General features: G+C 35.0%; 1 protein-coding gene across 1 annotated transcript in view; it reads right to left on the reverse strand.

Annotated features, from left to right (window-relative positions):
* The window catches only part of CDH10 (cadherin 10), a 93,110-nt gene that overhangs the window by 1,193 nt on the left and 74,546 nt on the right, over positions 1-17,371 (reverse strand). The window contains exons 6-11 of the mRNA XM_005526478.2: positions 16,526-16,713; positions 13,358-13,611; positions 11,649-11,785; positions 9,290-9,411; positions 2,863-2,971; positions 713-964 (exon numbers count right to left, since the gene is read on the reverse strand). Coding sequence (XP_005526535.1) covers positions 713-964; positions 2,863-2,971; positions 9,290-9,411; positions 11,649-11,785; positions 13,358-13,611; positions 16,526-16,713 — 1,062 coding nt within the window. The remainder of the gene's footprint in view (positions 1-712; positions 965-2,862; positions 2,972-9,289; positions 9,412-11,648; positions 11,786-13,357; positions 13,612-16,525; positions 16,714-17,371) is intronic.

A 17,371-nucleotide genomic window follows, 5' to 3' on the forward strand; every position in this document is an offset into this window, starting at 1 on the left:
CACATTGTGTGCTCTGCTTTACAGGACCATGAGCTTGCCTGCATGTTCCTTCTGTAGCTGTAATGAGCTTTAAAATAGCCAAGTCTATTCTGAAGATATTTTTTCCTTTTTCAAGCTCAAAGGATATTGTTAAAAAGTGGGTTTGAGTTGAATTATAGGTCATTAAGTGTTATTCTGAAAACCACAAAATGGAGGCTTTACAAAATTTTTCTTTTTTTTTCATTACAGCACTGAAACCACTGGATAGACAGCGCTTTGATGCAATAAAATTACTGCTTACTGTTATATTATATGTGAAATATATACTGCATATTGATTTTTAGTAGTTATTTAAATGAAAAAGAGGCTTTTCCTCAAAAAAACAATCTAAAATGAAAGGCAGTAAAGCAATTTTTGATTATACTATTCATCCTCTCTGAACTTTCTTTTTTTGGACAACTTAATGAAAGAACATAAATGAGCTTCTGGTAGCACAGTGATAGTTTTAACAGTCTGGGTCTTGAATACTTTAAAATCAGCAGATAACGAGGGTTTGCCTTTGTTTTTTCCTTTTTTATTTCAAGCTGCAGTTATATTCTTATATATATGCATATATATATATATATATGCAAAATCCAGGATGATAAATTCTATTAACCTGCATAATTCAGTGAAACGAGTCAGGCCTTAAATATTTTCTCCTGGCTAGGGGAAGATGCGTTTCTCTTCTTACCTAGCAGGATAATGATGCAGAGGAGAATGGCCACCAGTGCCCCCGTGCTGAGGCCGGCAGGGAGGAGCAAGGCCTCTGCGCTGCAGGACTGCATGTTCCCCCGGCTGTCACAGGCACACACCCGGATGGTCAGCGTGCCCGTGCTGCTCTGGATCGGGTAGTCGTTGTCCGAGATCACCACCGGGAGAAGGTAAGTACTTATTTCATGCCGACTAAAGCCATTCCTTCTCGTCAAAATCCTGGCAGTGTTATCTAGATCGATTAAAAGATACCGCTGTAGGCTATACGGACAGAAACCATATCACTTATAGTAGATGCAAATCTTTGTATGACTTAAAAATAGTTCCTGATATCACAGTGATATCTCTGTTTCTCTAACAGCATTGCTATTTGATCAGAAAGCTATTCATAAGTTTTTAGGTACATGTGGCCTGCTTCTCTGTGCCTCTGCACCACTTTTGCACGATTCCAAAGAGGATTTCTCACAACTTAAAATGTTTTATAGATTAATGCATGCAGTGTGTGACACAGTTAAAGTTCAGGGCTGAAACTCTGAAACGCAATGACCAACTGAGGAAAAATAACCTTCCACTTTGTGCAGTTCAACAAGTACTCTGTTCTGGAACATTCTTTCCATGAATCAGCTGTGACAACACCCACAGGAATACTATCTGTCAACTCAGTATGAGATTTGCTACACCAAACCACTTTCAACACACCGTAGAACAATTAATTTTGTACCTTAACACATGAAGTAGAGCTTTTTTTGGATAGAAATTGTCTTAGGAATTGAGAAAATGTGAAAGATGGTAGGTATTCCTGCACATTTTTGCAATGTGAATTTACTAATCTGTATCTGTAGCAGACACATCTTAGTTGGGTGCAGGATACTTCAGCATCAAAAGCTGTCCACTGAGTGGCCAGAGGGAAGGGAAGGAAGAGAATGAACGAACAACACAGAGACACTATTTCTTACACTGTTAGAGCCCCAAAACTAGAGTGGCAGCCAACACCAGAGTTCATAACTTTTTAGTCCAAAAGAGAGAAAATACAGGTTTAGTGTGCACTAAAAGGAAAATTTAATTTTCATAATATCTGTGGATTGCTTGAGGTTGGCTGTGTGGTTAGCTATCTTAACAATCAACTTCAGGCACAACTAAAATAACCCATGTGCAAATAGAAAGAAAATAATTACAGATAACAAAGAAATATCAAGATATGTACATCTCTGTATTCAGGACCTAGTCATCAAGATATAACCTTTATTTAAAATATTAAATCATGTATTTTTTCATAGACTTCAAGATGCAAAACACAAAGCTTTTCCTTATTGCTTCCCTCTGCTGGTTTTGTGTATTTTAACACTATTTGTTGTCATTCAGCATCAAAAATTACATGTCTTATGGATCTTTAAATACCTCTTCTGCAATGGATTTTATAAGGTACCCAAACTATTTGATTTAATTAACTAACTTTCCCTACCATTAGAAAACTTTTTTCTGCTGCTGTTTGTAGTCTGCTACATCCTGGAATATTCATCAGGAACAGAGGATTATGTTGCCTTTGACACATTTGAAGGCTGATACCATGTCCCTTATCATTTATTTCTTCTGTGATCTAGAGTCCTCTTAATTAGTCATACTAAAATGAAGGCCAAATTCATAGTCTCAATTCCCCAACAGGGGCTTCTGAAAATTTTCTCACATAAAGACAGATTGAGAAAAGATCAAAAAAAAAGCCAAAGTGGCTCTCAGAACCATTATTTTCATTAATGGTCAGAAAGAAGCAAAACAGAAGGCCAGGGGAATCAAATCTATGTGACAAAAAGCTAAAGTGAAAAATCTTAACTTATCAGCTGAAGGAATTTTTGAAAGCTTTTTTTTTCTTTTGCAGTCAAGTACTTCATCTGTCTCTTACCCCAAGCCAACACATTTCTGATTTTCTTTATATTTTTTTTTTTATCACATTTCTGCCTCACTTATACAGATAAAAATGTAGAAGCCCTAAACCTCATTCAGGTAAAGTATTCTTGATAGTAGCAACTTCACAGCTTCTCTACATATTGATAGACATCAAAAGCAAATATATTTCAGGAATGTAACCAGACAGAAAAGATAAATCTCCTTCCTTGGAACAGGCATGAATTTTACCTTCGTTATCCTGAACAGTGAAGTTAGGATTCACAGCAGCTAAACTGAAGAAGAATTTTTGTCCACCAAGAGGATCATCTTTGTCTACTGCACTTATGGTTTGAATAAGCTGCAGGAAAAAAAGCAAGCAAACAACAACAACAAAAAAAACAACAAACCCAAATACACCTAGGTTTTTGATAGAGCTGTCTGATCAAAGAAGATGAAAAGCATTAGAATAACTTAGCATTCACACATATTGACTTAATATTTATTCTGTAAAATATAAAATCTAAACAAAAATGTTCAACAAGTGTCTTATGTAATTTTTTTTGAACAAGAGCATCTGTATTTTTCATTTGGTAGTACATGTGCACCTATATTTTTGTAGCTACACAGTGGACAAAACTTGCCAAAAATAATCTTAGCTGTAGCTGGTAGTTTTTATACTTCATCTTTGGTTCATTGTTTTAAATTCAAATCAACACCTAATACAGTATTTCACATGACATTTTCTGTTTTCATGATAAAAATGGCATTTTGTCAAACATACTTTTGAAAGGGAAGTTAATGTTTCAAATTACATTTCAACATTAAAGCATTTTTTCTTAAACATGATTTTTCTATTTATTACTATGGCAGAACATAACAATATGATAGCTGAGATGAAAAATGCCAGTTATATTTTATACATATTTCGACTCTTGACTGAATGTGCTTCAAAACATTGCAGCACATTCTAGAGATGCACAGGTTCGGAGCGGGATGAGAATCTGGCATCATAGTTCTCAAAGTTAACTGCACCAGTGCTTTCTGCAATGCCTACAAAAGATTTTGGGTATTTTTGGGGAAGGTAATGGCAAGCCATTTATGAGCACTTATTTACCTTTCAGGTAAGTGACTATGTGGCTTTTTCACTGAAATTTCTATGCCTAGGAGTGGCAAAATATTGTTTCTCAAGCAAAATGAATGTTTAGACTTTAATTTTTGACTTTTTTTTTGCCTGATTTCAGTCTGGGGCTTTTTTTAATCCATGGCATATATTCTGAATTTAAGTCTGGATTTTGTGCATGCATGCTTGAAGGTTCAGTTATGTTCTTAAGTTTAACTTCCAAATACAGATTAATCTTTGGTCTAGATAATTTTTACTCTTCATTTCTTAGCCATAATTTTTAATTGCACTGCTTTTTCAACCATGGAATTACATCTAATTTTTAACACTATTCCTTCCCTGTGGTGTAAACCCTGTTTGTTTTTCCTCTTCCAGTTCTTCCAAATACAGCCATTTCTCTTCATATCACAGCTTTTGTCAGGTCTGATCATCTTTTAACGTCATCATCTGCTATGCACTCCTCTTTGCCTTTAAAAAGTCATGACTAATTCCCAACTTCTCTCTTGTCTATCCAGAAAATAGCAGTAAATTTCCTGATGAGGCAAGGATGGGATTTCTTTTAATATAGCAGCTTCCTTGCTTTTTCAACAGGAGTTTTGTCTTTCTCTAAATCTGTTTTCTTACATAGTCCTCCAATAACTTTCTAAATTAATAAAACTGATAATGCAAGCATAGAATATTATTTGCTTCTGAAGAATAAATATTTTAATTATTTAGTGAGCTATTAGCATATGAATTTTCATAGGTATTTACAAAATTAAGTGAAAAAAACACTAGTTTATTTTACTTCACGACTAGAGACCATGAATATGGTTCAGTTGTAGTTGTTAGGCTGATGAAAATCAACTGATATGCTGAGTGTTCAGACTCATAATTTAAAGAGAGTATGTAGAATTGAAAGCCTTATATTACAGTCAGAAAACTATTTCCTGATAATATTTTTTTACCATTTTAACGTGATAAATCCTGTTTACATGTGTTTTCAAGCAGTTTTTTTCCTCTTACACCTTCCAGCCATGGGAAATGCCAATTACCTTGCAAATAGGGGTATAACACTCTGAGTTGTTTCTTTCTAGAAATGCCACAAAGCAGTAACTGCAGGAAAGCCAAGGGTGTTACTCTGTATGAAAACATCAGGAAATTAAGGGCCCAGTAGCAGTCATGAGGTTTGTTAGCCACTAAAAAACTGATAAAATAGTGGAAACAAGTTTGCTGTATGGTCTGCTTATTCCAATAAAATTCATCTTTCTGCTTGGTAGGACCTCTGCAAGCATCAGTTCTATCAACTGTTTTCGTAGATGTTTTCTTCCAGGATATACTATATATTTGCTTTTAAATTTAGGATATATAAAGAAAATATAATGTGCTATTAAGAATAAGAAAGTAGAACTCTTTAGAAACCCTACATCAGTTTTCAAAAACCTTCTTGCCCAAGTGAATAAAAGAAAACCTCTGAGAGTTTTTGAAAAAGGTAAGGCAAAGACAAAATTCTGATACTTGTAAAACCACTGGAAGATATAAGCCTTATATATATATATATATATATATGTATATAACCACAGATCTTAGAGTGAAGAAACTGAAGTAAGAATGAATCAGGGAAACTGGGAAAGAAAGAGAACAAAATTTCAAGAAAATTGATCACAAATTGTCATTTGTCAAAAGAAAGAGATGCAATAAATAAAATAACACTTCAGGATTAAAGGGTTTAAGGAATTTTTATAGAAATATCGTAAAAATAGGAAGAGAAAATTGAATGCTAGGAAAAAACTTCAAGGACTTTATTTTTTCAGGAGATATGAATTTTACCTATTTTAAGAAAGACACTTGGTGAATATAAAGAGGAAATTTCTGGAAATATGAAGATCCCAAAAGCCATGTTTAACCAAGATTACGGTGAGGAAAACATCCCTGGTAAGGATTGTTATATGGGTCAAATGAGCTGATAACATGACGAGCAGCATAAAAAGAATGGGGTCAAGAAATGTAGTGTGTTTATATAATCTATACTGAATTTAGTTATTGGAAAAAGGAAAATGAACTTCATCATTCCTATTTTAAAATGTCTTTGAAAGAGAATCTATTATGAGCTAGACCTATTTACATAACATTTGGCCATATGAAAAAGGAGCGGGCATGTATGGATTTGGCAAAATAAAGGCTGACAACAAGATAATAACAAGCCATTTAAACATCGCAGTACTTGAGTCAGGTGGGGGCGTCCTGGTGCTGGCAGTGCTGGGGCTGGGCCGGGGCAGGGCCCGGCTGAGCCCCTCAGGCACGGGCGGGCGGGCGAGAGCCCCGGGGAAAGCCTGGCCAAGGGAGGGCAAAACGCTGCCCGGCAGCCAGGGCTGAGCCAGGGGAACCGAGCCACAAACAGCCCTGCGAGCCCCGGGGGGACAGCGGGAGCGGGGCCGGGGCCGGCAGAGAGCCGGCAGGGATGGGCCTGCGGCCAGGGAGAGACCCCGGCCGGGCCGGGCTTTTCCTGTGGTCCTGAAGGTGATCCCATGCTGCAGCAGATTTATCCTGAAGGAATGCAGTCCATGGGGAATGCTCACCTTGGGACAGGGAAAAGTGTGAGGAGAAAGGGGTGTCCGGGAAAATAAAGTGGAGTGGTGAAGGTGAACCTGGGACGAAGGGTGGTATTAAGAGAAGTTGCTTTAGTTCTCTCTTTTTTTCTCACGATCCTACCCCATGTTTAATAGACAGCATATTAAATTAATTTTCCCCAAACTGTTTTGTCAGTGATGGTAATTTGTGAATTTGTCTCAAACCATTTTTATTTTCCATCTTTTCTCACCCTATATTGTTGAGAGGGGAGGAAGCGGTTGGGTGCACACCTGGCTGCTGACCAAGGTCAACTCCTGCCTTCTTTCCTTTTGGCAGATCATTTAGCAATAGAGAAGAAGGGTCCATATTCATACATCTACTATAGAGAAAATGAATATTTAGAAAAGTTAAACTCGGCCTCCATGCAAGATCTCTCTAAAGCAGGACCGACTTCTGCTTTCTAAACTGATTCTTATCTTTTACATTAGAGGATCTTTGGAGGCTGACAGCTGAGCTGCCAGACGTGTGACAGCTGGGAGTTGACAAAACCAGTGGGATTCCATCTGTCCAGATGCCCAGCTCCTGGCTCTTCTCACCTGGGGGCGGAGGACAGCTGAACTTCTTTAGTTGCAGGGCTGCAGCAGTCTGAGCATTTTGCAGCTTTATTTCCCTGAACTCTATTGAGTCAGCCTTGTGTAGGTCACATGAACTCCTGTGTCCTCTTTATGCCATCACACCAAGACTGTCCTCATTTTTGGGGGGGTCGAAAGAACAGCAACCACCAAAATAGCATTCTGCCCGAGGTGCTGCTTGTGTATGGCTTGAGCATTTTGAGACAGGATATTTGCATGGTTTGTAAGTTCACGGTAGGATCTGACATCAGCAGTAATAGCAAGCAGGAGAACAGTCACAGGCCCTTCAACTCACTCAGATAACAAAAGTCACATCTCTCTCTTGCTATATATTTGCATATATGTGTACGTTTGTATGCATGAACTCATGTGCACTTCCCCAGGTATCATGTATAGCATGTGTGTGCCTATATATATGTATGCATAAAATTTAGGCTTCTGTACAAATTAAGTAAATGAAAAAGTATAATATTCATTACAATATCTGTCCTTAGTAGATGGGGAATACTGAAATGAATACCACAGAATCTGTGACTGATGAAGCATCATTCAGTGACCTAATAGAAGATATAAATTTCATGGATCAAATGTAATTATGAAAACCAGAAAGGGAAGAAAAATAGCAGAAATGTGGGAGGAATCAAGCTCAGAGAACCATGTTCAGTTTGGACTGATTAGATTCTCTCAGGACAGATTGAATTGGAAAAATAAGAAGTCTTATTTATGAGCTGCCAGTAAACAAGAAAATAATTACATTCAAATAGATTATTCATGTTATCTGGCATTATATTTTTTCTCTTTCTGCAAATTGTTTTCTTTAAGCAATCATTTGCAACTCAGATTTTTTTACAAAATGTTTATATTTATGGCCCCCTGAATAACTTTGGCAGGTTTTTTTCCGATAAAAACACTATTGAGCTCTACAACAATTTAAATAACATTTGTGGATGTGAAAACTTATTTAGCTCCTCATTTATTAGTTATAAGTGATTAGTGCTATTTTATTCAACTTTTTAACTGATAGCTTATTATTATTGTAAGTAATGAAACAATGCAATGTAGAAATAAATTTTATATTTACTTTTAAATTATACTGACTGCAATAGTCTAGATTGTGCAGAAAAACTGTTCCTTAAAATACATTTACATGGAAATTTAACTGTTCTATTAATATTTCCTGTATGCTCTAGAACTAGCAACCTGCACAGAAAAAATTCTGAAATCTCAGATGAGTAAAATGTGTGGATTCATGCATTTATACTTTTTTTAACATTGGGGTTTTTTTTTGTGAAAGTGGAAGAGGAAAATTCAATGTTCTTCTTTTACAATTCTTAATCCATTTGTCATATTGAAAATGATTAAAATATTTTTTTAGCATATATAGTAGACACTTCAACTGTCCAAAATTCTCTGCTTTTAGCCAGTGATTTCTCTTTATCTAACAGCTTGAATTCTCTTGTGCCTGCCACAGCAGACAAATGCACTTGGTCAGTACCTTTAGATATTTTATGCATTATAAATTTGAGCCTCAAATTCTTTGTTCTAAGTTCAAACTGATGTCACTTTGGAAGAAGAATGGCAACCTCAATGTGAAATTTGCAATATAGCTATACATGTGGGACTCCAATGGTTAAGACAAGCTGGCACTTAACCACATTCTTTTCAAGTGTACTGAGAGGGTTGCATTGAGGTACTACTGCTACCATTTTAAAGACTTTATTTTTGGCTAATTATGCTCTGGGATGTGTAATAAGAAAACATTTTTTAAAGAGTTGTAATAAGCAACTGCCTATTGGTAATTAGGTATTAAGCAGTACAGTCATTTCACTTAAATTGAAGTACACATTGTGCAGCCTCTAAGAAGCAAAAGAAAAATATTATGTTACCATTTAAAAATGTATTTTTTCTTTTCAGAAACTTTTGGTGTGATAATGAAAGATGAATATAACAATTGAAAAAAAAAAAAGTGACAGTTTTTTTTTGCTTGTAATCACCATCAGCATGGATTGAAATATATCTGAATTTTTCTATTGGAGAACTATTGAAAATACAGATCAAACTTTTTAGTTACATATAGTGTTCTACTCTGTGAAATTAAGGACAAAGTGAATCATGGCCATGTCATGGACATATCTCATCAGGATTTAACAGCAGTACAAGGTTAGGTAAGGAAAAGTGGTGACTGAAACACTGATGTGTTTCTAACATACTGAGATTTCATGCTTAAGCCTCACTTACAGAGCTTCTTTGCTTTCATTTTTAACATTTCAAAAGCTAATTTAGATATGATTTTTCCTAAGCAATAGTCAAGAATGACCTATAATTGAGTGCTGTAGTGAAACTGAATAGTGGGAAGTGTTTATCAAACGCATACCTGTCCAGCTCTTGCATTTTCACAGACAAAAGTGTCGTAGAATACAGCAAACTGTGGGGCATTGTCATTAACATCCAAAATTCTTACATAGACAGGAACACGAGTAGTATCTTTGGGGTTGTCTGAGAGCAGAAGAGAGAAGAAGCATGAGATTATTTTCTTATTAAGAGTTTTCTGTTTCCTTCCAAATTTCAATACATATGAAAGATGAAGCTTGAATCTGGTCAATGTTTAGTGTACAAACCAGTAACAAGTCAGAATCAGGCCTTCTGAAAAAATAAGGAAATTATTTGTGTGGAGTAAAAAAACATGAAGTACTGGAACAATTAAGTTTTTTTATGAAGACAGGTGGCAGCAAATGTTAATAATATATTCAAATATTAGGTATGAAAATTAGGTAGGTATGCCCACAACTACAAAAACAAATTTGATCACTTGGTGGGCTCAAGGTTTTGTAAGGCTTTGATCTTTAATTTTTAAATTCTTTGTGATCTAGTTTGTTTCACAGAGAAAAGACATCATTGACTTTGTTCATTGTTGATTTTGGTTGGCATAGAATTAATTTAGTCGATGACATGCATATATATTTTGAAAAATTTCCAAGTCGGACTTTCCTATCTTGCCCCTTGAAGAAATTCCAACAAAACAAATGAAAGTACCCCTCCAAAATTTTAGTAAAGAATTTATTAGAATAAGATTCTTTTATGTTTAAATTTCCTTTAAAAATATGAATGTAGATTTTCAGACCTTAAGTTCAGAAACAATAACCTTTCCCTTGCCAAATACCAAGATCCTACTATTACTTAGAGTGCTCTTTTGTTAGCATAGGTTAATTCAGGAATACAAGTGTCCCTGTTCTCACTTGCTGATCTTGTTGCCATAACAAAAATATTAAATAATGCCTGGGTGTAAAAAAGTGCCGCTGTTTCTTGGAATTCTGCTGTGTGGTAGATAAGCACTATATGGTTTTCCAACATTAATGGAACGGGATAAGTAAAAACAGTAACAGATTGTTCCAAATTACTGATTTTCCTCTGTTTTCTTCTGCTTCAAGTAAAATAAAAGACATTCAGGAGCAGCTGGAATTGCATTGGCTTTTTATCAGCAACACCTTTGCTAAAGAGTGTGATGTGGATCTTTTTTGACATCCTGAATTCTTTAAAATTCCAGGTTTAGGACACAGTTTTTCATAGCCTTCTGTATGTTCATACTAACTTTCCAAATCAGTTCTAACACTGGTTTCACATTCTCTCATATTACACGGGTAACATTTTAAAATATTTAAAGGTCTGACTCTCCCTCTTCACTTCTTTCTCCAAAAGAAACATATCTCTGTGGAGAATGTTAGCTACTCCAGATATGTCCACAATGTAAATTTGCTCTAAGTTTCCTGACAAAGAGATATGTTTAGCACTAAGATCTAGTCATACAAGATACTAAATTTCATCATTATATAAATCTGAAAATAATCTGTACAACACTGGACAGCACTCTGAATGGCAAACTCAGGACAAAGCATCAAAGAAAGCATCACCAAAAAAAAAAAAAAAAAAAAAAAGGTTTTTTTAAAAACTAAAACCTACAGGTCTTTCCGGTTTTTTTGAATGTATAATTGGCAGGACACAATGTTCCATTTAGTCCTCTTTAGTGTAGCTCTTGCCAGCCACATTTCACTGCTGATCAGTATTTTTTTTTTTTTTTGACTGATACAGAATTAGCCCTAAAAAAATTAGTGATTTTGAAAGGAAATGATTCTTAGTTGCTGATTTCAAAGATCAGACTTTGTCCCTTAGAAAATTCTCTGTTCATTGATTAAAGCTATTCTCAATAATGCAGTAGGTTTAGAAGGATATCTGCTGTTCTCTGTGTACTCTTAACATGAAAATATTTACGGAAAGATGTTTTAATGGTCCAAGAAATGCTAGAGCTTCGGGACCAAACTGAAAGGAACTTGTAAGATATATTGGTTCCAAGAGCTGTAGGTGTAGATACAATAGGAAAAGATATTTAAATTATTTCTAAGAAAATGAAGAATATGCTAAACTCAGCTATTTTAACAACAAAATCATGCTACTGTCCTCCAATAAAAGGAATATAAAGAATTGTTCCACTCTTATTATTTAATTGGCTAACATTTCAGAAGTAACTTGGACATAAAAGGTCAGTGATGGAGGTAGGTGAGGAAAAGAGCAATGAAGAGACAGCTGCTGTTAGCTACCCCACAATTCACATTTCTTGGCTATCTAGTAGAAGGGGGCAGGGGTACAATAAAGGAGGGGTGTTATCATTACAAAGCTGCCACTGTAACTTTACAGGCTGAGGAAAACTGAAAGGAAAATGAAAAACCAAATTAGCTTACTAATTTCAGCTGCTATAACACTAAGATTGTGCCACTGGGATATCTCACGGTCAAGTGGCTTAGAAGTATAGATGGACCCATTTCCAGAATGAATGTTAAATATCCTGTCAAGGTCAGTGTGACGATCCAGAGAAAACCTAAACAAGATAATGAAATAAAAAGTATTGTCAAAATTATAGAAAGTCAAAGAAAACATATTTCACAAGTCAGTACAGGTTTTATGTTCTACATTACTAAGGTTTGTTTTAAAAAGACATATATTTAGTTTCTATAAATACTTTTGAAAATTCTGAAGATTAGCTCCATAGAATAAGAAATTAAAATTTGAATTTTAAAAATGTGATACAACAGTGTAATATTTGATAACTGGATCTTTTACAAGAATATTGGAGAATTGTTTAAAAAAAGCAGAATTTCAATATCTTAATTAAAGAATTCATTTAATCCTGAAAGGAAAATGGTCTTTGATATACTGTTTCTTTAGACTGAGACTGACAGCTAATTTACAAGCTGTTCAAAAGTATTGCTATAAGCTCTGCTTCTACTATTTAGGATGTATTAATTCACTAGAGATCAAGATAAAAAAGAACTGTATAAACATGTAAAATATGCAGAACTTTAACTTTCATGCACAGATGTTGAAGGACCTTGTATATTTCTATAGCTGCTATACTTTTGGCAGGCAAGATGTTCACCAACATGATATGGTGATGTCAAACCAACATCAGAAAATTTCTCTTTCCTCTTTTTTCTTTTTTTTTTTTAATATGTAACATTATGTTGCCTTCAAATTAGAATGGAATCTTTCATGTGGAATTAAATGTAGGATTTTGTCAAATACAGAATGATTATCAGAATATGTGTCAGAATTGGGCCAATTTTTTTATAGAGTACATTTGTATAGTACAATAGAAACAAATGTTTATGTTTCTATAAAAATTTATGAGTGATCTAAACTTCTCATCAACTGTATCTGGTTTCACTCACAGAACTTAACTAGACTGAACCAAATAAAAAAATGCTGTTAAATGAAAGTAATACCTATACATTTTTTGTGGCTGTTGTTTGCTCACTCCACCACACACAATTGCTGTAAATATAAAAGACAAACAAATAAAACCCCAACAAACAAGTCAGCACCAAAATGAATATAAAAACAACAAAAAAAAGGAAATTAGTGCAGCCAATGAAAACTTCTGATAGTGCAATAAAGACCTACTCAAATGTTTTTACTACTAGCTTACTCTAATAACTCCGAACTAGAATAAAACAAAAACCTGCTATTTTCTGGAAAAATTATGTTTAAGACTACTTGGCTTATATGATAAGCATTTCCTCTTACTTCATATATGATATTAGTTTTATTGAAGACTAGAACTTGTTTCCTCAGCACTCTAAAAGCTTTTCATAGTGTGAAGCAAGAAGAAATCCTGATGAGCCTACTTGGAATCAAGTTTTCTATGAATTGAGGCACTGGAAAATATTTACTATAAAAAAAATATAAATGAATATAAAAATTGTGTCTCTTGTGTGCAAGTAAATTGCTGTTGCCTGACCTGTTTGTAGGTTTACAGATAGCAACATTCCCAATTCTGTGTATCTCTAGGACACAAATAATAGAAAAAAACCTCTATGTGAAATTAATGTTGCCTTGCTATTTATCTTAATTTCTTTAGCAAGTAATGTGTTTACAGACATTGAAGTATTACCTTATTGGACTTGAGGCAGAATCAGGATCCCGTGCCATTACCGTTCCTATTATTGTCCCCAACTCAATATCTTCATGCACCTCAAAAAGGTACGAGGACCTGCTGAAAACAGGAGGTTCATCTACATCTTCTACAGAGATTTTCACAATAGTTGTGTCTTTGAAAGGCCCAAGGTAATAGAAACGGGGATCCACATGGGTATTTTCAGCTTCTACTTTCAAAGTATAAAGTCGTCTTGTCTCATAGTCCAGTGGCTAAAAATGAAAATTGTGGTAAATTTCATTAAATTAGATTTACATATTGACAGATGTTGGCCGATGTACATAATGGAAACTGAAGAGGGCTCAAGTGTTATCAGATCCTACCCTGCAGTGTGGGAACAACAACACAATTAATGTTTTCCCCACCACAGGAGTCACTTTGTCTAATAAGAAATTACCATTGTTTTTAGAAGAAGTATCTTTTCCTCAATATTAATTAAATTATCTCAGCATGAATGACAAAAAGATTTCCAGTGCAAATTAACCAATTATTCAAGGAATTTTGCAGCTATTTCACAAGAATATGGATTTGAAGCAATCATACAACCATTTAAAATGCTTGAGATACTGACTGGAAATACAAACATTCCAGAACAAGGTATTCAACACTAATATTTCACAGGAAATTCTGTAAAGTCCTGGATAATCAAAATGACCAGAGTATTCTTATTGTCAAGCCTACATAGCTGGCCTTAAATACCAGGAATGTTTTAGGTGTCTTTTGAGGAAGGTGTCTCTGTATCTAGAGAAACAGTAGGGTTTAATCGTGTTCCTTTTCATTTAATTTAATGAACCCAGCATCAGAGGGTTTTTTTTTTTTGAAAATATATTTGACATTTTTGTCAGCAGTTCCTTTTTAAAATGGAAGGAGGAACAGTTCATGGTTATAATTAGAAATCATTTTGGATAGAAAAGAATTCTATTCCTTCAAATTTTTCTTGCTGTCATAGATGAAAAGTGTTAGCTAATTAATGATTCTAAGGAAATGAGCAAGCTGAAAATCTACCTTTCTGACACAAAGAAGACTTTATTAACTCCCACAGATTCTCAGAGAGATAGAGAAGTGGTGGTTTTCATTCATCAAAATGGGTGGTTGATAACTGATTTTTTTCTGCCTGGCTGCTTTTAAATACTAATTAATGTTCACTAAAGATGCTGAAGTGACAGCTTAGATATTTAACCACACTATTCAAAACCAGTAAGATGCAGTCCAGTAAAAGAATGAGTTTCCCCACTGCCCCAGACATGTTTTTAAAAAGTAGTCAGAGCAGATGGGAGAGTATCTATGAATACAACTGAGAAATGCAACTATTTAACCTAGATCTAAGGCTATTGCTGTGTCTGTAAAGTGCATCATTCAGCTGTTAAGGGACTCTGGCTTCAATCCTAAAAGCAAAGAAGACATGGTAGTCCTGATTTATTCTAATTGATTTAATATGGCAGAATGTGCACCATGAATATGTAAACTTGCTACTGCAATATTCACATCCAATTTGGACATCTTCTCCAGCTACAGTGCAAAACGGGGTATGAAACCTGTGGATTATACAGGCATCACATCATATTTCAGCACATCACACATAATTCAGGACATCAACAGTAATGAACAAAACTCTTGCCCAAATATATGAAATTGTGGAAAATCAATTATTTTGTCTGTGAGAAATTGTATAGAAAAATTTGTATAGAAAAAGTTCTTTTACAGCACATAATAAATTCAGACTTAATAACTTACAGGCTTTGAAAAGGAACACAAGCTATTTGTAGTTATTCACCACTGAAAACAGAAATTACAATCAAAGTGGATAAATAATAATAAAAAAAAGAGACTATTTTAATGAATCAATGAACTGAGCATTCTCATCTCCTTCCTTGCTTGTTAGTGCTGTTGTCTGTGGTATTGAATAAACTACTTATTCATGACTGAGAAAGCATCCTGAAAAATGCAAATTCTGTCAGACTGCTAATGACAAAATCAGAAGATCTTGTTCATTAGTATTTATTGACATTTTTGGAACTGCTGTATTATAATTTAGGAAATTTCTTATGCTTGATTCAGCTACTAGACTTTTTTCAAGATGCTATTGACTTAATATAATAGTCTGTGTGAAAATCTGAAGCAAGCAAGAAAACAGAATCTCAAGAGAAGCCTTCACAAACTAGGAAAAGTAAAATATAAGACCTCAAACTTTGTTGGTTTTTTGTTTTGGTTTTTTTTCATTTTTTCCCAGATAAACAACCACACTGACTATGTTCACAGTAAAACAGAAATTAAAAAGGAAGACTCTAGCAGAACTTCTGTCTTCCTTGGTAAACATTATCAAGGGATGTGGAGATATCTTTTATATTGCTGTTTATTTCATTATTCCATCCTTAAGGACATTTGTTTGGAAAGCTAATAAAAACAGTGCTTTATGTTAAAAAAGGTGCCTAAACTCTTTGGAGTTCATCTCAAAGTCCCAAAGACAAGGACCAAGAGACTTCTGGAATGGAAATTTTTGAGGAGTAGGAGAGTGGCATTTCTACTTTTGAGATCTTAGGCTTTGAAGACAAACATCTGAAAGTGCTCTGACAATGCAAGGCAGAGGGCAGAACTAAAGCTAGCTCTGGGACAGTAACACCTTCATTACATACACACTGCTCATGTGGCAGCCCTCTCATACATTGGAAACAGGAGCAAAACCATATAGCTTGCAACTCATGTCTGTGTTCTGGCATATAGATCTCATGAGAATCTCACAGAGAAGGAAAGTCCGTGTCTCTAGATTAGACTCTCATTGTGAGTGAGCTGCTGATTGCCAGCTGAAGAAAACAGGTTACAGAAGTACCTAGGAAGCCTGCATTATTATCTCTGCCTCACAGAGATAATTAGTGCTAACACATTGCAGCTGGTCCACCTTTTCATGCTTTGCTGGCAACAATGCTTTAAACCCATGCTGCATCTTAGATATGGTCACCACCTTTTATTTCCTATTCATCTTAAAAGGCAATAGTACCTTTTGGTCACTGATGGGGGATGCTTGCAAATGTTAAGCAGTTAGCATGTGTTATCACATGATGTAAGCAATGAATGTTTGTGACACAACATTGACATCAAAATCATTTAGTGAATGCTGTTAATAGACACCTTTCGCACAGTGATGATGCCTTCCTGCGTGTCCTTCTGTGTCACAATATCAAACATATCAGTCCCATCGCCATCTATAATTCTGTACTCTACTTCTGCATTTTTTCCAGTGTCCGCATCTGTGGCTTTAACGCTGCCAATGGCTGTTCCAACTGGGGAGGACTCAGGAATGCGGAGATGGACGGTACCTGTCAAAGAGACAAAGAGCCGTTCAGGACCCCCACAGGCCAGGACACATGCATGAAGTAACACTGTGTGACACAGCTGATAACATAATTTTGTGTATTTTTTATTCTAGAGAAATTGCCATTTAATAGCGAGATGAGAAAATACGAGGCAGAGAGCTATCCAGAGGAAAGCTTTATATAGAAGACTTAAAATAAAATTGTACAAAAAACATTCATAGAAAAGAGAGTTGAGAAAACATTCATTGAAAAGTAGGGTTATTCTATCTGAGAGAAGAATCAACTATATCTGCACTCTTCTTGCCTTTCTTTTCCTTGTAATTTTCTTGTCCTCATTTTCTTTCATTCCTGAAATATCATCTGGAAAGACTGCTTTGTATTCTTGCCAGGTTTCACTCTTCTTTTTTACCCCTTAATATCTAAGGACAATCTTAGAGATATATTTTACATGTATTTTATCATGGAAGCAATGACAAGAATAGAATTCCTTGATTTTGCTGGCCAATTCTATGCAAGAGACTGACATTTCAGATAGTATGATATCCTATTAAATAAATTTGAATAACACATTAATGCAGGGGGAGGTGTTTTAAAAATCTACGAGCAGAAATTGTGCCTATACTTGGTAAAGTAGTTAATTCATACTTAAATAGGCTTATGA

Source organism: Pseudopodoces humilis, chromosome 1 (genome assembly GCF_049639895.1).
Source record: "Pseudopodoces humilis isolate 2021_Gansu_Grassland_sample_001 chromosome 1, ASM4963989v1, whole genome shotgun sequence".
Lineage (NCBI taxonomy): Eukaryota > Metazoa > Chordata > Aves > Passeriformes > Paridae > Pseudopodoces > Pseudopodoces humilis.